The following is a 24,914-nucleotide window of genomic DNA, read 5'->3' on the forward strand; positions in this document are numbered from 1 at the left end:
ACAATATACATATCTTTGTTGTTGTTAAGATGAAGGTTGATTAATAACTTTAAAGAATTTTTTAAAAATACGTTACCTATTATCTCACTACCCTAATTTTACTACTTGCGTTTTCAGTTGATTCCTTCCACTTCTTGTCACATGCATTTTACACTGTGGCTTCTGGCATGTACAAAGGCCAAAATAGTGGTAAAATACTCCATTCACTCAAAACTGGGGAAGCGTATAACACCTAGGGGAGTTACATGCCTGTTCTGTTTTGGAAGCTCTAAATTCCACATGCACCTGGGCATACTGCTCGCAAATGCTTGCCAGATTCGGTGGCGCCCATTTGCCTGTTTAGCTGTTCTTGGATTCTTGGCTTTCCGTGCTTCCACAAAGAGTACTGTTGAGTTCTTTGTCAAGTCTAATTTTAAGAGCCTTTAAAGTGATAAAAGTAAAATCTGCAGGGATTTAAAGCAGTGGTGTGCAACTGTTGTTTTCTGGAAGACCGGCATTCTGAGCTTATGCCTCAGGGCATCCCCAGCCCCACCGCTTAGCAGAGGGCCATCTCTTCCTCTCTCCTACAGCCAGAGTGCTCTGATCTGCTCGGTCTTGCACTTTCGACATTTTCTTAGCATTTATTTCAAGAGACGTCATGCTGGCGAAAGAGAACACTTAAAAATCTTAAACTTTGGTGATAGTTTATAGTACCAAAACTCTATTTGTAGATATACTATTATTTTTTTAAGAGGAAAGTGTGGACTGAATTCCCATGTCTAGTGGCTCATTACTAGGGCTAGAACAATGATATTTAAGGAAATCTTAAAACTATAAATTTATAAAAATATATAAAATCCTATTTGTTTCCCCATTGATCCCAAGGAGAACATAAATGTTATTTCACTGAGACTCTGAGAAGATAAATAACTGGGCTGAAGTCACACAGGGAATGATTAGGAAACGGAGGTGGGAAGACAGATCCCTTTGACTTTCCTCCCCTTTGCTTTCTTCCGTTAAGTGCTCATTGCAAGCAGCTTCCTAAAAGTGCTGCAGCCATCATTCTGTTCCTGACCAGAGAGGGATGTCTTTGTCATCTACAAACTAAGATGTCTCATGGAAAAAAATAATTTTGGTTTCTTGATTCTGCATATCCTATTTCCTAAAGATGATTTTCAAGAAAGCATGATGATGGACTAGAAGGGTAGGAAAGGGAAGTGCGGTGGTCATGATTTTTCCTTGAGTCTGTAGATTTCGGCTCACTACAGTAACGGTATGTTGAGTATGGGTATGAGCATCCATGTAAACCAGGCACTGTCAGAGAGACAGAGCTAAACAAGAGCAGTCATTGCCTAGTGAATTCTAGCGTGGAGCACAATATAGGCACAGAGTTTAAGACAAAATAAAAGAAGAGGCTTAAGAAAGGCATGGCATGACATGGGAATAAAGTGGGAAAAACAGCATATATCTAGTTTCTATAAATGGAAGGCTATAGAAGGACTTGGAGAGTCTTCTTGCAAGAGATGGCATTTGGAATGGATTTTAGAGAATGAGTGGTTTTTCCACAGGCATAGACGGGGAGAATAGTTTTCCAACAGATGGAAACTTGGGGATAGGAAAAGGAAGGACGTGTTTAACGAACAGCAAGAGGCCCAATTTAGACAGAGCACCAAATGCTTATTGAAAAGAAATAGAAGGCTGGCTTGGGTTAAACCACAGCAGGTATGGAAGCTCAGGGGTCCATAAATGGGACTCATCTCCAAAGAGAATAGCTGAAATCCCTGAGGGAAAAGTAGAGCACAGAAAAGAGCTGAGCAGATGGCAGCTTCAGGTGTGCCTATGCTTAAAGGGAGGTCGAGTAGTTAGAGGATCCAGGAAAGAGCCTACATTGAAGAGGAAGGAGGACATCTTACTAAACTGAGATTCTCAATGGCAGGACTGCTGGGGCCCCACTTAGTTTCGTGACCCAGCACTTATCCCTGTGTTGAGCGCAGATCACAGGACACCAAATAAGTCTTAATAGCAGATGCAGGCCATGTGAAAGAGAGAAGAGAACAGGCTAGATCCAGGCAGTCAAGAGAGCACAGAAATTCAAGAAGGATGGAGTATAAATGGAATCAAATGCTGCAGAATGGGCAAGAAGGATGAGGCTTGCAAAGAGGATGATGAATTGGGCAGTGAGCTGCCCAACTACCAGTAGCCACTGGGAAGACAGATTCAGGATTTATTGCTTTGAGTACAGAGGCTGGATGGCAAAGAGTTAAGGAGTAAGCAGTGGAGGGAGGAAGGAAGGCTGAACAGCATGTAGCAACAGCTTAAATGAATTTGGCACCTCTACTTTGAGCGCTGAATATTCTTTTTGAAGTCCATGATGGAATATAATTGAACTGGGTCAAATAGATATAATTAAGCTGGGTCAAAATACAATACAAAATTAGATACATCTGTCCTTAGGTTTTCCAGTTGTGTAGCTCTGATATAAATTCTTGTTTGACCATTGCAGTGAGTTCTACACTTTAAGCTCACATTTCTACACAACCACTTAACATCTTTTTCATTGTTGTTTTTTCATCCTACTGTTTTTTTTTTTTTTTTCTTTTTCTCTCTCCACCTCCTTGTCGCGTCTCCATTTCCTCTTTGAAGGCTGGGAAACAGGATTGGCGGGGGGAATAAAATGCTACCTAGGTTTTCATGAGTGATGGTTTTAGGGACAGTGTATTGGAAGATGTGTGCCAGAAGGTCTGCTCATAACTGGTCAATCAGATCCACCCATTAGGGCACCAAAAGCAGGCAGCAGACGTGAACCTTGCAGTGAAGTATTCCAGTGATTCCCAGACCGAAATGATCACTAGAAACATCTGGTTAACCTTCTTTTAATGTAGTTGTCAGAGCCTTACCCCAAAATTTTGATTCAGTGGTCTATTCCCAAGAATATGCTTTTTCCTGCATTTCCCAGGTGCTTCTGATGATCAGCCAGTTTGGGAACCACATTTAACTAACATCCAAGGGAGGCACTAGCCCACCCTAGTGTTTGGGACAGGGGAGCTGGCCAAACAACCTTTCGAGTTCCAAAATCCAACGCTGAGGTGTTTCATGGTAGTATTATTCATAATAGCCAAAAAGTAGAAACAACTCTAATGCCCAAGAACTCATGAATGGCAAATAAAATGTGTATCAATTCAATATTGTTGAGCAATAAAAAGAAATGAGGTACTGATTACATGGATAAACCTTGAAACATTATGCTAAGTGAAAGAAGCCAGTCACAAAAAGACACATATTGTATGATTCCATTGATATGAATTGCCTAGAATAGGCAAATCTATAGAGTTAGAAGCTTGGTTAGTGGTTGTCTAGGTGGGGGGCATAGGGGGTTGAGGAGAAATAGGGAACAATTGCTAATGGGTATAAAGTTTTTTGAGAGATAAAGAAAATGTCCTAAAACTCATTATGGTGATGGTTGCGCAACACTGGCAATATACTAAAAATCATTGAATTGTACACTTTAAATGGGTGGATTGTATGGAATGTGAATTATATCCAATAAAGCTGTTATTTTAAAAAAAAATTCCTTTGGAAAATCCAATTTCTTGCTTCTAGTTAATGCTAACACCTTTCCACTTGCCCAGACTAGACAACTTCTCTTCTTTGCCTGATTATTCCACTTTTTAAAATTTATTTTCATTTCATTTGTTTTCACTGAAGCATAATTTGCATGCACTGAAATACACAGATCTTAAGTGTAGTTTTCAATCAGTTTTGATAAATGCCACACCCTGTCAAGAAACAGGATATTTCTATCACTCCAGAAAGTTCCAGTATGACCCTTCTCAGTCAACCCACCACCTCCCACTCACAACCCTGCAGAAACAACTACTGATCAGGTCAGATTTCTATCTCAAAGATTAATTTAGCTAATCTGTAAGTTATTGAACTTCATATAAATGGAATCGTGCAGTATGTGCTTTTTGTATCTTTTTGTCACTCAACGTTATGTTTTCAAGATTCAACCGTGCTGTGACATGTACCAGTAGTTTCATCCCCTTTCTGCTGAGTACTCCTCTTTTGTATAACAGTTTGTGTATTCATTCTCCTGTTGATGAACACCTGGGCTGTTTTCTGGTTTTGGCTGCTGTGAGTAATCCTGCTGTGAACATTCTTGTAGAATCTTTGTGGACATCATTCCTCTTGGAGAAATACCTAAGAGTGAAATTTCTAGGTCACAGGATAGTTATATGTAACTTTTCCAAATGGGATGTACAATTTTACATTCCTACCAGCAATATGGGGAGCTCCAAGTGTTCCACATCTTCTCCAGCATTTAGTATTGTCGATCTTTTTCCTTTTAGCTGTTCTGGTGGTTGTGGGATGGTGTCTCATTGTAGTTTTAATTTGCATTTCCATGATAACCGATAATGTTGAACACTTTCCACGTGCTTATTGGATATTTGCTTATCATTCTTTGGAAATGTAGTCTACTCAAGTCTTGGACCCATCTTTTATTAGGTTGTTTTTTCTTTGCATTACTAAGTTGTAGAAGTTCCTTACTGTATTCTAAATACCTGTCTTTTGTGACATATAGCTTGCAAATATTTTCACTCAGTCAGTGGCTTGCCTATTTATTTTCTTAATGATGTCTTTTCACAAACAGAAGTTTTAAATTTTGATAAAGTGCAATTTATCATTTTTTTCTTTTAAACTAAGTCCATAGTATATTCTCTTTAAGAAATCCTGGACCATCCCAAGGTCATAAAGATATTCTACTATATTTCCTTCTGGAAGTTTTACAATTTTAAGCTTTACATCTAGGTCAGTGACCGATCCTGAACTAACTTTTGTACATATTGTGAAAGAAGTGTTGGGTTTATTTTTTGTGTGTAATATAAAATTGTTCTAACACAAGTGAATTGCTTTAATGCCCTTATCAGTTAGCTGTAATATGTATGGGGCTACTTCTGGACCTGCTATTCTCTCCCATTGCTTTATTGATCTTTTTCACCAATTAATACCAAAATATAACAAATAAGAAGTCTTAAAGTCAAGAAGAGTAAGTCCTTCAACTTTCTTGTTCTTTTTCAAGATTGTTTGACTATTCTAGCTCCTTTACACTTCTAAATAAATTTTATAATCAGCTTTCAATTTCTACAAAAAATCTTGCTGGGATATTGGTTATAATTACATTAAATCTATAAATCAATTTGGGGAGAATTGGCGTCTAAACAATATTGATTCTTCCTATCTATGAATATGGTATATCTTTCCATTTATTTAGATTTTTTTTTATTTTGCTGAGCAATATTTTATAGTTTCTTGAAGTCTTGGACATCTTTTGCTAAATATATCCCCAGGTGTTTCATATTTTGACGATAACAGCTTTTTTTATGCTTAATGTTTGCATGGTACGTTTCCCCACCCTATCTGTGCCTTCATGTTTATAGTGTTTCTTGTAAACAACACTTAATTGGCTCTAGCTTTTTCATCCAAGCTGATAATATCTACCTTTTCATTGGAGTGTTTAGTCTATTTACATTTGATGTTGTAGGTACATTAATTAATGTTTGTATTGGAGTTGATTTCCATTTGTGATATTTGCCTTTTGTTTCTCTCTTAATATTGCCCTGCCTTTTGATTAAATCAAATAATTTTTGGTATTTTCTTTTGTCTTTTCTGTTGACTTTTTAGTTATGCCTCTTACTGCTTACTTTAGAGATTGTAATATACATCTTTAATTTATTGCAATCTATCTTCAAAATGTATTCTTTACTCCATGAAGAATTTAAGAACCTATCACAGTGTACTTCCAGTCACCACCCTTTCACCTTTGTGCTCTTGTTGTTATATGTTTTGCTTCTACATATGCTATAAGCTCCTCATTGCAATGTGTTGGGCTTTTTTTATTTTAAACTCTCAGTAGTCTTTTAAATGTGTGCTTGTGTGTGTGATTTCAATAGATCTTTTATATTTACTTGTTCTGGTGTTCTCCATTCCTTTTTATGTAACTAGGTCTCTTTGGTATCATTTTACTTCAGTCTGAAGAACTTCTTTGTGGAGAAGATTTGTATGGTGTCATATGTTTCTATCGTTATGTGTCTTATCCAGTGTTCAGCGCAGGGCTGGGGATGTAGTATTAGCTTAGGAACTTTGATTTCTTTTCATTGATGCTAATTCGGTAACTATATGCAGAGCATCTCCTCCATTGTAGCGTGAGGCAGGGCTAGCAGAAGTGGGAATGGGGTCTTAGTAGGGCAGGGAGGCATGGAGAGATGACATAGGGTGCATAAATATAGGAACATTAGAAGAAGATGACCTCTTCTTCAAGGAGTATATAAATTTTATCGAGGAGATAAGATGCAAGAACATTGAAGAGACATTAGTACAGGTAACAGAGAAGAAGTCTGTAATAGTTAGAACAGAGAGCAAATGATGGGCTAGCCAGAAAACGTACAGGTTCTAGGCTGGGCTGAAGACATGTTCCTTAGAAGACAGTAACTGAGAAATGGTTTTCTTATAAGACACACTCACCTTTATGCGTATAATAGGAATGCTAAGAACAATAACTGTGGGGGTGGGGGAGTTGAGAAGGAAATTCTAACGCCTCCAAACCATTGTACTTTCAGAAAGGTTATAAATATCTTGACCTATTAGTGCTATAGACTCCTACTCTTTAAAACAAGGCGAGTGTCAGATTAGCCAATCATCTGGGATTTTTTATTGACACAGACCACTTCTTGCCACTACTGACTCTTCTTTCACCTCTCGTTCTCTGGTACCCTCACATCTGCTAAGGCTATTCATAGGAGGCTAGATAATCTTGAGAGAAGAAAGGAGGAAAATAAGATATATTTTTGGTCACTTTATAAATGAAACAAACAAACAAACAGAGCAGACTTGGGAAAGAATTTGTGCCGACTCAGGGATCCATTCACAATGATTCCTTAAATTTCTAGCACTTTTGCTTTTTAAGTGCTTTTCATCTGTGTCAACATCGTTATAATCCTACAGGTCATAGTCCCCACAGGACCATACAGAGAGGAGACAGGGCTCTTGTTAGCTTCCCTCCTTTCACCAAGAATTAGTCTGAGGCCCAGAGAGATTAATTGGTTTGCCCTGAGGTCTAATATACAGTCAGTGTCAAAAGTGGCAGTAGGACCTGGGTTTCCAAAAACTCCATCCTTCCCCTCATGACATCACAGGGACCCCACTGCATGTGAGTGAAGTAGACAAGCCTTCAAGTACTTTTACCCTCCCTGCTCTTTGCAGTCTCTCATCTGATTGTTCCATGGGAAAGCGTTCTGGGCTCTGGCATAGGATGACTAATATTCCTGTACAAATAATTATGTCAGCCCAGTCACACTTACGTTTTCTAATGGACCATTGCAATTTTATGTTGTTTCTGTAAGCAGTTAGGATTCTGCTATAAATCATTACCATTTTACATCCCCAAATGTTAATAGTAGATATTTATGTTTCTTAGTTTATCCTGAAGGGGAGAAGGATGGAGAAGGGAGGAAGCGGGTGGGGAAGAAGAGCTATAGATTTAGTCTATGGCTTTGGCAAATCCTTTTTGGTGTACCTTTCTTCAGTGTTTATACCACAGCTGGGAGGGTGCAGATAAGAATATATCCTATTGAGGAAATGCCAGGGCTTCCTTCAAAGCCAAAGACAGCCCCAAATAAATCGTGTCTTCTACTCACATTGTCTTTGGTTGATTGTTTGATTTCCTGTCGGATTTTCCATACAGTCCTAAATAGGTTGTTAGGAGAAGGTATGTGTCCTCCTGATGCTTGTGAAGACAGAGTGGGTCCTCGGCTGATTTACAAAGATAAGAACACTTTGATTTGACAGCCCTGCTCTGGTTTGAGCCCTGTTGTCGTGCCCTGGGGGATGTCCACAAAGATGTTCCCTCCTAATAACAAAGCACATAGCCACCTTCCTCTCCATCCACCGTGGAATGCCAAGCATTCTGTTTTCAGTAAATACCATAGTCCTTCACAGTGAAACCTCCACCTGACCTGCTGACATCAAAATGCTGACAGTGAATACCCACTGGCACTAACAACTTGAGCCAAAGGAGGATGAATAGATTCCCTGTAAACAAAATGATTGCTGTTTAACTATCTTAATTGATAAGAGGGAATTTTTTCCATCAAAAAATTCTAGGCACTTGGAATTCAGCAAGTTCTCGACAAGAGTTGTATGTATTCAGTGTCACAGTGCATATGATACATTTTCATGTTTTCCACAGTCGCAAGTCCAGAACAGCGTTTAAATCATTGCCCAGGGAATGGCCTCCATAGGCTCATTCCAGGGCTCCTAGAAGTGTTGGTTTCTGAAATTGCCTGTGTAAATCACAGGGATTTTTTTTTTTAACAGCTTCATTGTTAGACAGAATCAGACCAGCTTTATGTAACCATTCTCCTCCATTTTGATGAAATAATTGGTGATGATTGGAAGTTTAGAATGAGATTCTTAGAAGAATTCACTGATACCAAAGAATTCTCTCGCTGCTACTGGAGCTAAGGACCTATTTCCATCAGTAATATTATTGGTGTGCATATGTGTGTGTGGACCTTTGACTAAAGTTCAATCTTTGTGTTAAAAATAGAAAAACAAAACCCATAATTCAGAGTTTCTGTTCACTCAGCAAATGTTTTAGGAAGTTGCTGATAAATATAGTAACCTTTTCAATCATTAATTCTTCAAGGTCTTTTTTCAAGATCACTGTCCTTGACATCTGAAGGCACAATAAATATTAAAAACATGGCTACCAACTGAATCTTAATACAGAGAATACCAAAAGTATAGACCCCAAAGCCTCTTAAGGAATATTCCAGACACTAAAATAAGAGCTTTAGGATCAGGAGGCTAAACATAAGTGCAATTTTTCACTCAACAAATATCTTATTAGTGTGTTAGCTACACTGAGGAGACATTGAGGCCATAGGTAAATGATGGGTGATTTAAACAAGTGTTAATGAAGGTGTGGATAGCCAATTTGATTGTAGGCAAATGCATATATCTTCATGGTGAGAGATGTAACGGTATAAAAGCCGTTTAGGGAGAAGAGACAGAGGAGAGGCTCTGGAAGTAATAGGATCGTCATTTCTTTTGCTGCTTCCCAACACTCACGTTCTTCACAACCTGGTCAGTTTCTTCATTTCTTTATTGATTCATGACATATCTATTGAATGTCTCCATTGGGTAAAGCATATGGGGCCACTGAGGACAAGAATACAGACCCTGTCTCCAAAAATCTCAGAATTCAAAGACAAGCAGAAAAACTATCACAAAACATAGTGTGAGAAATAATTTAAGTCATTCACTCAACTATTGAGTCAGCAAATTTTTCTTGAGCATCTACTATATGCCAGGCACTGTGCTAGGTCCTGGAGATAGAATGTAAATGAAATAAACAAGGCCAGAGTCCTACAGTCTAATGGATCAGATTCTCATTAATTAGTCCTGACTGTGTGATCATTTAGCTGAGAGGTCAAAGTAGGATGAATCATGAACTTCCATAAGCATATGGGCCAATGCCAGATGTCACTTAGGGTTACACAGTCATTTTCCCATTTGAAAAAAGAAACAGACAGATGTGGGCTTCTCCCAGGCAGCACTCTCCACCTTGGAAGTTGATGGCACCAGTGATTTGAGTCTCCTGAGAATCTCACAGCTCCCTGGCCCAGAAGGCAGTTACCATGCTGCCAGCACCAAAGACTTAATCTTTAGCTAGAAGGAGAGGTGACTTCAGTTCCGTGATGGAAGAAGGAGGAAAAAATAGTGTATGTAATAAGACTAACAAATTATGGAAGAAAATGAGCCAACACATTTCTAAGTCGGGATGAAAGAAGGAATGATGGATTGAATTTCTCCCACCCCACCCCTGCTATGTGGGGCCACAAGAGAAACATTTCAAATAAGACACTAGGATATCTGCCAAAAGATACATTTTCCCAGGGACGGAGGCTCAGGACTGAGGGTCTTGTTTCACAGATCCTTCCAGTTGCCAGGAGAGAGTTACTGTGTGATAGAAGCTATTCACCACAGCCCCCAACTCGACCGCCTCTGGGAAAGAAGTGACACCACCCCCACGTTACTCATCCAACTCTGTGGTCACATAAATGTCAGTGTTGATTTGTATCAGAAAGTGTCACTTCACCTGGGATGGAGAGAGACGCTCGCCTATCTATGGCCTGTACCACTTTTAGTCCACTCTATCGGAAACTATCTTATTTTTGAAGCACTTAAGGAAGACCTCTATTTTTAAAAACTGACTTTGAAATCTTTCTCCTTTTGTGTTTACATAATCATCAAAAGGATGAGTTTTTGGGTTTGTTTTTCCAGCACTCCTCTTCTAGCCCACTTAGCTGTAATTCTGTTTTGTCTAAAACTTATCAAGTGGTGACTTGCTAAGGTGGAGCCCTGTGACAGCCAAGGTTAGGGGGCTTCCCTTTTCTGGTGCCTTCTTCTTCGCATACGACTTTATATTATATTCAAACAGACTTACCCCTCAGAATCTTGGCCACAGGCTCTTTTTCTTTTCCTCCTCTTCAAATATATCTCTCTCTAGGAAATTCTCTTTGTTTAGTTTGTGATTTTTCAGTACGCTCATCAAAGGGCGAAAGGATTTGAGTGAATGAGTTTTTGATTTTTCTTTGTTTTCTAGGATCTTTTCTTTGCATGTTTGTCATATATTCTCTTCCTTGACTTTCTTCTTACTCGGAAATTGCCAGCATTACCCTGGAATTCTGTTCCATTGAAATGCTTTCCTCAATTACAGGCTTCCTAGCTTGTGGGGTTTTAGGTTTCTGTTTAAGATACCCATATCGCTTTGAGAAAAGTTTGAGTAAACAGGAAAATATGAAAAATAAAGTGGTTAATATTGTGAATAACATTGTACCTGAAAAAACTTACCAAGTGTTTGTGAGAAACAGTAGAAGTGTAGAAAAGGAGGGGTTTCTTTTTCCCCTTTTCTTCCCAGGCTCAATTCTGTCCTCTAACCTGGCGGGTCCCTTTCCTCCTCCAGGCCCAGCCTTGCCTTCACCAGCTGCCAAGCCTTCTGCATGCCCTTCATGGATGCACCCCCTTCGCCTTCCATCTGCCCAGCTCAAGTCCCATCCCTGTGTTAAGTGATTTCCACTCATCCCAGACCACACTCATCTTTTCCTTCTCTGAACCCTGGTGCACATGAACTATAGTCCGTCATCCTTCCTTAGTTGAAATCCATCTCATTCCTAGCAGGTATAGTTTGCAAAGTTTCTGGATGATCTGTGAGGGCCTCTGATTTTTTTCTAAAGAGAATTACCATACGCTGATGAATTTTACCCTTCATTTCCCAGGTAACTCTACTCATTTCTTTGGTCTTAGCAGGACTGGGAAATAAAATGGTCTAAAAGTCCCCATGGGCATCATTTCTCAAGGGTCTGGCCTTGGATTGGTGTAGGTCACTGAAGCAGGAGCAGTTAAGTCTGGCCCAATCCCTCCTCTGATGCTCAGTATCTCTGAAGGCCAGTCAGCATGGTCAGTGCCTCACTTAGGTATCACCTATCTTTTGAATTCTGTCTTTTCTACCCCAGAGTAAAACTAATGGATTACTACTTTTCACAGGATCAATCTTTTGTGCTCCTACCAAGGTTAGTCAAAACTGGAATTTGATCTGGGAAGTGTTAAACCAGGCATAACTCTAGCCTACCCTTTCACTAGTGAGGTCTGCTGAGAGAATGCAGTACCTTTGGACTTGGATTTTTGAAAGCAGATTTTGAAGAGGTGATATGTACTCCCTTTCTCCGTTAGCAGTGCCTTTGTTTTAGATGGAGACTAGCCTTCTTACCAGCCCAGGCAAGTAGCCTATTGTACAGGTATTGTGAGACAAATAAAGCCCACTCCTTACCACCACTCAACTTCCACCCACCAACTGCCCTGAAATGCTCCTGGGAACAAGAACATTCCTATATGGGCTATAGGAATGTAATCAAGTGGGAATTCACCCAGGAGCTAAGGGGATGCTTCTGAGACTGTTAGGATACATTCTTCATTTATGTAAGCTTAAATGTGTCACTTATTTTTGTGCGTAACATTCACAGTCAAGACCAAAGATGAGCAGTACAGGTGTTTTTAAATGGACTCCCTGCACTTCTTGAGTTCATGTTCAAAGAGAAGTCACAATGACTTCTATATATCATTGTGTTCCAGAAAGATACATCTCTGTCATGGCTAGTTAATTACCTAATATTTTAAGCTTTTTTAAATATGGAAATTTAAGGGGGATGGTTTTTCTATACTCAGATTCACAGATTTTCAGTCATAACAGAAATATACAGTAGCTTCTCCTGTTAAAAGTGGACTCAAAAAGACAATGTTTATTTCTTCTATCACCCAGTACATCAACTTGGCACATAGTAGGTGTGCAAAAAATATGTTCTACACAAATAAGTAAAGGATTGCCTACAGTGATCCCAACATGCTTGGTTTAATGTGTGTAGAAAAGTTGGTGACTGTGTGAACCGATTAATGGGCAAAAGTTGTGTTAGTTTTCACTTCCTAGCAGCTTAGCGTGTTAAAGAGTAAATACTAAACCTGCAGGAATAAAATAGCTTTGTCTAGCAGGTAGAACTGAATGCCAATCCTCTTCCCAAGCTGCTCGTAAACACAAACCCTCTGTGTCTTTTGGTTTCCCTTCTTAGATGCCCAGCCCACAGAAGGAGAGAGGGAAATATGGAACCAGATCAGCGCCGTCCTCCAGGATTCCGAGAGCATCCTCGCAGACCTACAGGCTTACAAGGGCGCGGGGCCAGAGATCCGAGACGTATGCCAATGATAATACTGAGCTGACAACACCCTTGGATGAGAAGGGAAACCCACACATGCACGCACACAGCAAGATTAAGTAATAGCCCTAGTATTATTTCCTAGAGTAGTAGGAAGAACGAGGAGGGTAACGTGTCTTTAAATAAATATATGGATTACCGTTTTTATCCTAATACATTAATCTGAGCATGCAGTGCTGTAGACCATGTAAAACATTAGCCATTCTCTCCACAGACGTATATTTGATATCACAGGACTCACATTTAAAAATAATTTGTCAGTATATTACTTCATTTAAGGGAAACGTACATATAAAGTATGAACAACAGTTGGAATATGAGTCATGAGATCTGGGCTTACTGAACTTTCCAACATTTTGTAATAATTTTGGCAGGTTCCGCCTGTATCACAAATAACAGCCATAAACTATTTTGCTTTAAGTAGCCTGCAGGTCTGCCATCTTGAAATGACTTATGAGATTGAAAAAATAAATGCATGAAAAGCAAAACAAAAAAGGAACTGTCAGTGTGGCTTTTGAGACTTAATGCCTTAAAGGCAAGAAACTTCACACTCCTTTTATTTGAAATAGTCTAGTTTTGTGGAAGTATCAACACATGCACACATGCGCACACGCACACACCCTGCTGCCACTACCATCGTCCTTCTCAAAAAAACACCGTTAATATCAAAATCCTCAAGCTGCTGAAATCAACAAAACAGCATTTCTAACAAAGTAGTAGCCTATTGAGAAGTTGTTTTTGTACTTAGGGGTCACCATTGGTAATTTAGGTAACATCGCAGACTGGCAAGAATGTAATATACATTAGAGAGACAAGAAAATATCCTCAGAATCTGTGCTTCCTAATGAGCCCTGGCTCTGCTTTAGAAGAATCAAATGGTGGGGGAGGAGGGCTGAATTGCTTCCAATTAGATGTGCATTTTTTTTTCATTTAAGATAAGAGAAACAAGTAAGATGACACGGGATCTAATTGTAGAGTCCTTTGCATTATGTTCAAGTACTAAAATCTCCATTCTAATTGAGCATGTTGGAGGACAGTCCGACGAACTGATGTCAATTTAAGAAATACACATTAGCAAAGTACATCAGAAATTGCATTTTTTTAACTAAAATCCTTTCTCAATCTTATGGCATTTTGATGTGGAGCTTATTTTTTTAAACAATTCTATCATGTTTTTGTAGGCAATTCAAAATCCCAATGATATTCAACTTCAAGAAAAAGCTTGGAATGCAGTGTGTCCTCTGGTCGTGAGGCTAAAAAGATTTTATGAGTTTTCAATAAGGTTAGGTGAGTATGTGTTTACAGTTTTCGTGTCCTGTGTATCAAGTTCCATTATGGCATTTGAGAAAGTAGCGGGAAGAGCTCAGTGCATTGGAAAATGTCCTACATCCATCCAGGGTGTCTTATAAGAGGCACTCATGGACAACAACACCTAACATTTTCATTTCTTTCAATCCACTTCAAAGTCTCTTCTCCTGAAGTTATTGGCACAGTTAAGGTGTCTCTAATGGTGGGTGTCACTTTGGTCTTTTAAGTCCGACTCTTAACAGTTTTGCTGTGGTCTGAGCACATTTCTGAGAGATAGAGAAGCTGGAAGACACAGGTTACCTGCTAACCCAAAAATAACTTGGTTGGCTAGAGTCATGTGAGAAATGTAATACAGTAAAATACAAGAAAAACAAACATAACGTGCTGTCCTTAAGCTTTAGAAAAATAAAAACAAACAAACAAAAAAACCCTGTACAGGTATAAGGTGACTTTGTAGAAGCAAGAGTAAAGTCCAGTCTGGTTGACAGTAGGCTCAGTGTGTGCACCATGATGATATAACCATTCCTCCCATCAGTAAAGCCATCTGAGGTTTCATTAGTTAATATAATATATCTGGAATGATGAAGGGGGTAGTAATGTTCTACTCTACTTTTGCCATTAATGGATGCCACATTTTAAGCGAAATAGAGAAATTGAAATACTTTAGGAGCGTAATAACCATGGTGTTAAGAAAACTTGAAGCTGAGACCCAAAGGGAGTAGTTGAATGAACTGAACCAGTTTTTCAAGAAGAGAGCTCTTCTGAAGACTCTCGAGTTGAAGAGAGATTAACTTCTCTGTTTCCTCAAAGTGTATGTCCAAACCCAATGAACCAGAATCCTGAGGAGCTAAGTTTAAGCTCAACAGAAGGAAAAAGATCCATCTGACAGAGCAGGTCAAGGTAGAACTAGCTGCCTCAGAAGACAGTGCATTTCCATAGATGGAAAAGGCTAGAGATGCCCTTGTAAAGATGCTGTGAAAGACATTTAAGGACCATAGAGCAGGTGCTGGCAAACTTTTCTATTAAGAGCCAGATAATAAATATTTTAGGCTTGTGGGCCACCCTGTCTTTGTTGCAACTACTCAACTCTGCCATTATAGCACAGTAGTAGCTTTAGTCAATACATAAAGGAATGAGTGTAGCTATGTTTTAGTAAAAATTTACTTGCAAAAATTGACAGTGGGCCATAGTTTGCCAACCGCTGCTCTAGAGGGTTGGTTAAATGACTCAGTGCTATTAGGAATATATTGAAGGAAAAGCGGGAGGGAATGTTTAGAAACAGACAAGAGGGAGTAATGAGACTGTTTCAAGGACAATAATGGAGGTAGGTATAGCAGTGGGTTTGTAGAAAAATATTCTTGGGATTAGGTTAGAGTATAGATGCAGAGAAGAGCTAGAATGGGCCCAGAAGTCTTCCCCTGCAAAACAGGTTATCTAACCCGTGTGTTCACAACTGCCTCATCTCATCCTGGATCATGAATGGCTTTCTCATGCACTTGATCCAAAAACGTGTATATGTCACTCCTTCCCTGCAGAGACGCATATTGTGGTGAGCATTTGCATTCCTTGTGATAAAAGTGGTTTTCTAACAGGGTTAAGAATTGGGACTACCGAGCATGTGAGGTTCCAGCTGAGCTTTGGAGGACATTTACAAAACTGTGTGCCCCTGGGGGCCTTCTGCAGTGGAGCTAGCTTGTTTGGCCATGAAGGGCTCTGTCTTTTCCTCAGCCATAAGCAGCATATCTCACACAGTTATGGGGAAAGACAGTAGAGAAGAAAGACCCAAGAAATTTATCTCTGAGAATGTCAACTGGTTCTAAGAGTTGTGCTTTTTGAAGGATCTCTATGTGTCACCTCAAATATATTTTTATCCCTTTGACTTTCAGAAAAAGCTCTTCAGAGTTTATTAGAATCTCTGACCTGTCCACCCTACACGCCAACCCAACACCTGGAGCGGGAGCAAGCCCTGGCAAAGGAGTTTGCGGAAATTCTACATTTTACCCTTCGATTCGATGAGCTGAAGGTTAGGCCGCATATGCTTTGACAATTTAACAAACTTGAACTGGGTACCTACTGTGTGCATGTACTCTGCTAATGCTATAAGTGGGAGAATAAGGAGATGAGTAAAATGTCACTCCTTCCCTGCAGAGACACATATTGTGGTGAGCATTTGCATTCCTTGTGATAAAAGTGATTTAAGATGGTGGTTTGTACTTGGAAATTCAAAATCTGCCAAAATACAATAAGAGAAAAATCTTTTCAAGTCTCTGTTCCTCATTGAACGGATACACTTTGCCTGAAATCTAGCCTATAGCAAAACCAGGGCATATTTTAAAAGAATGAAGCTCTGAGTACTTATTTTTAACCAGAAGTTGCTTTGCCTTTTGTGTAACAAAGAGAAGTCTGGTATTTACAAAATCTACTGTCTAGTCTCCTAACGCCTATCCCTCATCTGATGCTGGAAGGTGACCTTTCCTCCTTCTGAATTTCAGATGAGGAACCCCGCTATTCAGAATGACTTCAGCTACTACAGAAGGACAATAAGTCGTAATCGCATCAACAACATGCATGTGAGTCCCTGGGTCTCCTAGGTCTATATACCCATCCTCCATATCTCTTTTGATTTCTGCATCTGAGGAGGACACAGGGAGAAGACAGAGTCTTTGTAATTCAATTTCCGGAGTTTGGGGATTCTGACCATCTCTTTATCAACTGCGTCTTTTCTTCTTATTTTCATCAGCTAGACATTGAGAATGAAGTCAATAATGAGATGGCCAATCGAATGTCCCTCTTCTATGCAGAAGCCACGCCAATGCTGAAAACCCTTAGCAATGCCACAATGCACTTTGTCTCCGAAGTAAGTTAAGTTGAACAACAAAGTGTTTTTTTCTTAGTTGCATGTAAAAGCTGCTAGCAAAGCTAACATATATTTGTGTCTCCCATTTAGAACAAAACTCTGCCAATAGAGAACACCACAGACTGCCTCAGTACAATGACAAGTGTTTGTAAAGTCATGCTGGAAACTCCGTAAGTTAAATCAGAGATGTACTCATGGTCAAGAGTTCGCCTAGACAGCGGCGAACTCATCTTAATATGAGGATGATAATGATGATGATTGTTAATATGATGATGATAATGACAATGATAACATCTACTATTTGGGTCAGGGCATTCAAATTTACATGTATATTGTCTGAATTAATTTCATAAAGAGCTCTAGGTAATAGGTATATTTATCCCCATTTTGTAGCTGGAGAAACTGAGGTTCCGAAGGTTAACAGACTGGTTAACCTTCCCAAAGGTTGCTTAGCTTGTTAGGTGGCAGAATCAAGACTCAAATCAAAGATGCTGTGGAAGATGTGGAAAGACAAAATGGAAGATTGGGCTAAATGACTGAGTATTATTATCAATATATTGGAGAAGAGATTTGGGAGAAGTTTTAGAACCAAGAGTAGAAGTGGTAAGGCTGTTGCAAGAGTGATGGTGGACATCTCTCTCTCTCTCTCTCTCTCAGCAGTTTCTTTGTACTTACACTAGTTGCTAGATGTAAAAAATAGTTGAGGTTGTTGAGGATGAGGTAGCATGGTAATGAGGAAATCCACACTCAGATGTCAGGGTTTTCCTTAGGTCTATAGCCCCTTCTGTGCCCATAGGCAAGTGGTCTGACCTGCCTTGGCCCTTGGTTTCCTCATCCGATGAAGTCCCCATAATGCCACCAACTTTGCAGAGTGTTTGGGAGGGCTAAATTTGTCAAGAGTGCCTGATAAAATTTGGCGGTCTTTTCAAATGTAAGATGACCTTAATTTCAAATATTTCCCTTATACCAAAGCTAAGATTTATTCCAAGACACAAATAGTGATAATCTTCATTGTGGGGCCAATTCCTAATGAAATAGATGTTAAGAAAGTCTGTAGAATTGCCCTGAATTATCTGAATCACTGGGGACCCTGTCAATGTAAGTGAACGAAATTGAAACTCCACAAATACTCTCAGCCCAGTGAATGGTACATAATTTCTTTTAGGTATCTTTGCCAATCCAATTCAGGCTGCAGCCTGTGTCTTAACAAAAGAAGTTACTCTGACTGGGGAAATGATAGCTGCTCTTGTGGAAATGAGCCTGATTCTTTTTTCCATAATGAAGCCATTATTCTCTATAATCTTGGACAGCCAGAGGGACCTGCTATAAAATATTCAAGATTGATGGGTGGGGGAGTGATGTACGTGATGAGCTGGCCTATTGAAGGACAGAAGAGAAAAGAATTTACTGCCCTCTAATTTACCTTATTTTCACACTGAATTGCTGGTTGGATAGATTCAAGGAGAATTATCATCATGGGTTTCTTTAAGAACATATTAACCTGGTTGTTGCAGGTCTGGGATTGTTCTCAAGAGAGGATTGGAGGCGTCTAAGGTAGCCAGATGTGGAGCCAGAAATGAACGTGCTCTGGCAAGGAAGTAACGCCACTGCCATTTCTTCTCTCTTCCAGGGAGTACAGGAGTAGGTTTACGAGTGAAGAAACGCTGATGTTCTGCATGAGGGTGATGGTGGGGGTCATCATCCTCTACGACCACGTCCACCCTATGGGAGCTTTCTGCAAGACATCCAAGATTGACGTAAGAATAGTTAGAAAATGCGCTTTCCAAATAAGAGTTTGTGAATGTTGCCAGACAGACCTTGCCCCTCTGCCTCTCTTTCCTCCATCCTCTACTAAGTGTGATCTCTCCAAGAGGCAAGCCCCATCATGGCAGCTCTCCTCATAACAGGAAGTCAGATCTTTTTTACATACATCCAACAAAACATGCAACCTCAAAATCATAGCAGGACCACGAGGTTGCTGATCACCTCAACCTGTAGAGCCAAGCAGGTCAACAGACACTTAGCTTCAAGCTGCCCCTTCAGTTTACCCAGTGTGCCATATAAATATATTTTTTTATATGTTGTATGTGTCTTAATGTGGAAAACGTTGGGAGATACTGGATAACAAGACACCGTGGTCAAATTCCAAATGGCATTTCAGCTTCCTCTCCTCCCGCCCCTGCCAGTTGCTCCACCTGACTCCCATGGCTTTTGTTGTCACTGGAATGTGCTTGAGCCCTTTTCCCTGCCCAGAGTGCCCTCCCTCTTCTGTGATGGGTGGATTCCTTTAAGATGCTCCTCAAATGTCACCTCATCCAGCAGCACATCTTCTGTGCCCTGCATGGATCAGAGCCTTCTTTCTCTTCTGGCCCCCGAGCACTTACCATTTTGGATTTTCTGACTCCCTCACAGACTCCGAGTTTGTTGACAAGGCTAGAGACCATGATCTGTACTCTAATGTCTGTTGGCACTGTACTGCCTAGCACTGTACTTGGCACATAGAATGTGGCGTTCAATACATGCTCCATAGAGTTTTTGCTGAATGAATGAATATAATTGGAAAACAAATGGTTTGGGAGTACAAGTGATTTCCTGCTAATTGCAAAATAAAGCACACCTCCTCTCAATCCAGCCTTTGCCTGCAACACCACCCAATAGTGTACACCATATGTTAATCTAAAGCCTTTTTTTCATTGTTTGTTTATTTTTTTATTGAGGTAACATTGGTTTATAACATTATATAAATCTCAGGTGTACATCATTATATTTCTATTTCTGTGTAGACTACATCATGTTCATGATTCAAAGACTAGTTATCTGTCACCATACATATGTGCCTTGTCACCCCTTTCACCCTCATTCCTCCCCCCTTCCCCTCTTACCAGCAATCTAATCTCTATGTGTTGTCATTGTTGTTGTTTTATCTTCTACTTATGAGTGAGATCATACAGTATTTGACTGCTCCATCTGACTATTTCACTTAGAATAATACCCTCAAGGTCCATCCATGTTGTTGCAAGATTTCATCTTTTTTTATAAGTGAGTAGTATTCCATATATACCACATCTTCTTTATCCTTTCATCCATTAATGGGCACTTAGGTTGTTTCTAAATCTTGGCTATCGTGTATAATGCTGCAGTGAACATAGGGGTGTATGTATCTTTATGCATTCGTGTTTTCATATTCTTTGGATAAATACTCAGCAGTGGAATAGCTGGGACATATGGTATTTCTATTCTTAATTTTTCGAGGAATCTCCATACTTTTTTCCATAGTGGCTGCACCAGTTTACATTCCCACCAGTAGTGTATGAGAGTTCCTTTTGCTCCACATCCTCTCCAACACTTGTTATTTCTTGTCTTATTAATTATAGATTTAAAGCCTGTTAAGTACAGAATAGGACCTCTTGGTCCTAACATCCTGACGTGGCTAAGTTTGGGCGGCACACTCTGTGCTCATTCATCTGCCCAGAACAGCATCTTTGATGCTCTAGTACTGTGCAGACAGAAAGTCTACGTGCCCAGAGGGGCCACGAGTCTGAAGAATGTAAGAAAATCTATCAGTTAAAAATGCAACTTGGATTACTCATTTTGAGGTTCTGGCTTCCTAGCACAGCTAGTCCTGGTTCTTCATAGAGTCTTCATTATTTTTAATGAAATTGTTTCTGCTTACCAGGTAAATAAGTATTTAGTATAAAAACTTTTGGAAAATACAGGAAATCAAAATACAGAAAATTAAATGTATCTGTAGTAACCTCACCATAGACAGATGACCACTATCAATATGTCAGCATACATATGTCCCTTCTTTTCATATAGATATTTGTGTGTATGTGTGTATATGTGCTTAACAAATTAGCACCCTGCTATAATGGCTATTTTTAAACGTATTTAATTTGCGTAACAGTATATTATGGAAATTTTTTCATACCAATAAATATTTTTACTGTATTCTTTGTGAGACTTTAACCTTTTTATACTATAGATTGAGTATAAATAACTTTATTAATAATTCCATGAATATCATTTGAATATGACAAAGTATTTATTACCTGGTACTCATAGGACATTCTCATTTACCATAGCCATTTGTTAACTTGTCACAGAGTCAACAATTGAAAATACACTGTATACAATTATGTCTTATAGCCCTAACCTTTAAAAAGCTTGTCCTTGTTTGTCATTTACTGAGTCTTTCTGTTGAGATCGTAAACATTATATAATGTTAAATCTAACCACACATAGTCTTGATGAAGTGTATTTGTTCATGTAGGTCTCACTAAGAAAGGTTTGTTCATACTGAAGTTTGCATGCATCTCTAAGAAAGTTTTGGGTTTACCAAACACAACATGTATTGGATGGACCATTTTCTTTGATGACATAAAAGGTCTTCTTCCAGATATCAGGCTGCTCCTAAGCCAGTAATTAATTACCTGCATTGAGTTTATAAATCCTTAGGGTATCAGCATCAACTGTGAAAAAACAAATATTTCCTTGTGATGCCCTGGAAGAGGTTCTGTTTTATGCACTTACAAACATCGTGCCTGGAGTGCAAAATAGATGCACAGTGAGCTCTAGAAACCCAGATGAGGGAGAAACTCATTCTGCTCAGAGGCAGAGACAGAGGATGAGGTTTGAGGTGGACCTTGAAGAAGGGATAGGATTTTACCAAATGGACAGAGAGAATGAGAAGTCCTCCAGGCAGAGGGAATCATCAGAGCAGAGTCACCGAGGCCCAAGGGGCAGGTATGTGTCATTTAGAGAACAGAGGCTGTTCTTGGGTGCCAGGAAAGGTGACCTGGAGTGAGATGGCATTTTCAATGATTTCCTTAGAATTAGATGGAATGATTCAATAAGGAATCGCTCCTTAACCCCAGTCTCCAGCCCAAACCTCACTCGGAATTCCAGAACCCACCTCCTCTGGACACCTGAGACATAGCCGGCCTCAAATCAAAGGCACTCCTTTCCTCATAAATCTGTTCTTCCTCCTGGGTTCCTCTCATAGGTATTTCACCTCCCTCCAATCCAGCCTCTAAGCCAGAAACCTGGAGTTGTCCCTCAGAACCTAGGAATTGTCATCTTCCCTCTTCTTCATGCCCATCTTATCAGTCACCTAGTCCTATGTACTGGACCTCAGATTAATCACCCCATCTCTCCCTGCTTCTCCGTGCCCACTGCTGTTCCCACATTCCACACCCTCAGGGCTCTCACTGGTCCTCCTGTCTCCAGTCTTGCTTCCTCTGATCCTTTTCCATATTAACCATGTTGCTAAATTGTTTAACATCTGTCAAGGGTGTTTTCTACAGGCAAAGGCCCCCAACTCCCTAACATACTATTAGACTCACAGTGGATCTGGCCTTGACTACATCCCTGACTGCATCTCGTTATTCACACCCAAGGCTTTAAGCAGCCTGAAATAGAACTGGAAGTTCCCAGAGAGTACCCACTGCTCTTCCATCTGTTTTCTAATCTATGTTCCCATTGCTCCTTTGGCATTTTTTTAAGGAACACATATCACACTATGATAATGAGCCGTTTATCTCTCTTCTCCTACTAGACTATGAACTCTATCGAGAGAGGGACCCAATCTCTGCATCCCTAGACTTGATCCTATCCTGCACTCATGAGAGACATCTCTGATTGACCAGGACATTCTTTCTTTATGAGCCTCTACATCAGCCCCAAATGATTCTCAACTCTGTGTTTCTGGCTGCCTCCATCAATGTATCAAGTTTTATCAGACCTTTCAGAAAAAACTTTCAACATATCAGAAGTATACCCACAGAAAATATTTATAAATGACCACTATAAAAGAGGCCATTAGTATACCCAAATCTAATACAGGGCATGAACATCTGAGTTTAAAATGAGTGATGGTATTCTTTGCAGAAAATTTCTTCCTTTGCCAAAAAAAATTCCAGGATATGCATACTATAATATGATCTATATGAATTTAGCTTTCATACACTTCCCAGATTATGAATAAATTATATTCTAAGGGCACAAAAAGCTAAGAAACCTGCCTAGGTTCATGAAGATGCTAAACATGCAAGCATGGATGAAACCCAGGCAAGCTCCATGTGGTTCACATTCCTAACCACTGTCCTTTACCAATCCTCTTCTGGTCTACTGAGGGAGACAAATTAATCTGGGTACAAGATCTCCATGGTTCTCTGTTAAATGCCAGTGTACTATTGGGAAAGCAAAGAGGTGGTGGTTACTTCTACCTAATGAAGGGAATGAGGTCAGAAGAGGCTGCCTGGTGTCAGTGATCTTCAGCTGGGTCCTGAACAGATAGTTAAGAGTTTGCCAGTCAAACATCTGAAGGAGGAACAGCATTCTGGGCAGAAGGATGGCACCAAATGATCAGGTTTGTAATTCATGTAGTCAATCTCAACTGAGCACTGACTGGAGGGAAATCCCCACACTTGGCTCCGGAGTCCAAGGCAAGATCCAAACCTCAAGTCTTTGTCCCCAAATGCCAGGCACATGAAATGTTCAATTGCAGTTTAGTATGAAAACTGATACAGAACCTTGTAGAAGCCAAGAAGAGCAGCTCACTGGCCTGAGGGGTTAGGAAGTTCTGTTGGTCATTTCTGTGTTTGATTTCTGTGGGCAAAAATAATGTGATATTATTGTGGACAGGGGTTATCATGGACAGATATTATTATGGACAGACTTTCTAGGATATTAACAAATGTACTTTTTCCTCCTAGATGAAAGGCTGTATAAAAGTTTTGAAGGAACAGGCCCCGGACAGTGTGGAGGGGCTGCTGAATGCCCTCAGGTGAGCCTCAACCCTGGGGTAGACTCCCATTGGACAGCCAACCCTTCAGATCGGTTGCAAATTTAGATGCTGTTAGGGACCAAGGACTAGAGTGCCAGGCTTAACCTTCTGCATGTCTTAACACATTTAATCTTCCCAACAACTTGTTGAGGTCGGGACCAAGGACTAGAGTGCCAGGCTTAACCTTCTGCATGTCTTAACACATTTAATCTTCCCAACAACTTGTTGAGGTCAGCACCATTTTTATCATTTCCTTTTTATAGATGGAAGAAGCTGAGATTTAGAGAAGTCAAATAACTTGCCAAAAATCACACAGCAGATGGCCAAGCTAAGACCTGAACCCCAGTCTATGTGACCACCAGGTCACGGGCCTAACTCCCCGCCACGCTGCTTTGTGGTTAGTGGAGGCTTGTCAGAAGAAGCAACTTCCCAAGTCTCACTTCCCTCTTCACTGGTGGTTCCAAACCTGGCTGCACGTGAGAATTAATGTGGGTTGCTTTTGAATGTAATTATGCTCAGGCTCCAACTTGGATCAAATGAATTAGAATCCCTGGGGTGGGGCTCACGCATCTGTTCTGTGTTTGTTTGTTCTAAGGCTCCCTGGGTGTTCACATGTGCAGCTGCCAGAATTGAGAACCCTACTCCACACTGTCTGGATGCCCAAGTATTTGCCCAGCTGTTCTTGTTACAGCTCCTCTCAGCTACCAACACCCAGTACCCTCTCTCCCAACGATACATGTGCTTAAGCCACTTCAGGGAAGGGATTCTTATGTTTAAGCTGTGACACATTTATATCAATTGTTGAATCACATTACTGTGTATGTCATTCCAGTACTGGATGGCAACCTGGAAGGCTTGTGGTCCCTGCTGTCTTATTTATCTTTGATTTCCCTCAGTTCCACTCAACGTCATGCATGCAGTAGGTGTTCAATAACTATAAGTAGAATGGATCAGTAATCCTTTTCCTCTGTGCAACACTCATGTTTTATTTTCCACTCCCAGTCACATTGTCTCATTTACTCATCCCAAGTCAGAGAGGTGAAGCTGATCTGTCATCCCCTTTTAATAAATGAAGCAGCTGAGACACACATGCAAGGAATAAACTAGGCACTGAGGCTGGTGCTGCTTTGTGCAACTACTAAGTCATCATTCTTCA

At 40.1% G+C, this 24,914-nt stretch overlaps 1 protein-coding gene across 9 annotated transcripts in view; it reads left to right on the forward strand.

Moving 5' to 3' along the window:
* Nucleotides 1–24,914, forward strand: part of CYRIA (CYFIP related Rac1 interactor A) — a 101,108-nt gene that overhangs the window by 71,504 nt on the left and 4,690 nt on the right. For 8 of the 9 annotated variants that reach the window (XM_070512570.1, XM_044771975.2, XM_044771974.2 and 5 more), the window contains 8 exons: nt 12,663–12,784; nt 13,988–14,093; nt 16,001–16,137; nt 16,607–16,684; nt 16,855–16,971; nt 17,062–17,141; nt 18,602–18,728; nt 23,688–23,758. In XM_070512570.1, coding sequence (XP_070368671.1) covers nt 12,663–12,784; nt 13,988–14,093; nt 16,001–16,137; nt 16,607–16,684; nt 16,855–16,971; nt 17,062–17,141; nt 18,602–18,728; nt 23,688–23,758 — 838 coding nt within the window. Of the gene's footprint in view, nt 1–12,662; nt 12,866–13,987; nt 14,094–16,000; nt 16,138–16,606; nt 16,685–16,854; nt 16,972–17,061; nt 17,142–18,601; nt 18,729–23,687; nt 23,759–24,914 lie in introns of all 9 variants that reach the window. The other variant, XM_070512573.1, reaches the window with a different exon arrangement.

This window comes from Equus asinus, chromosome 6 (genome assembly GCF_041296235.1).
Source record: "Equus asinus isolate D_3611 breed Donkey chromosome 6, EquAss-T2T_v2, whole genome shotgun sequence".
NCBI lineage: Eukaryota > Metazoa > Chordata > Mammalia > Perissodactyla > Equidae > Equus > Equus asinus.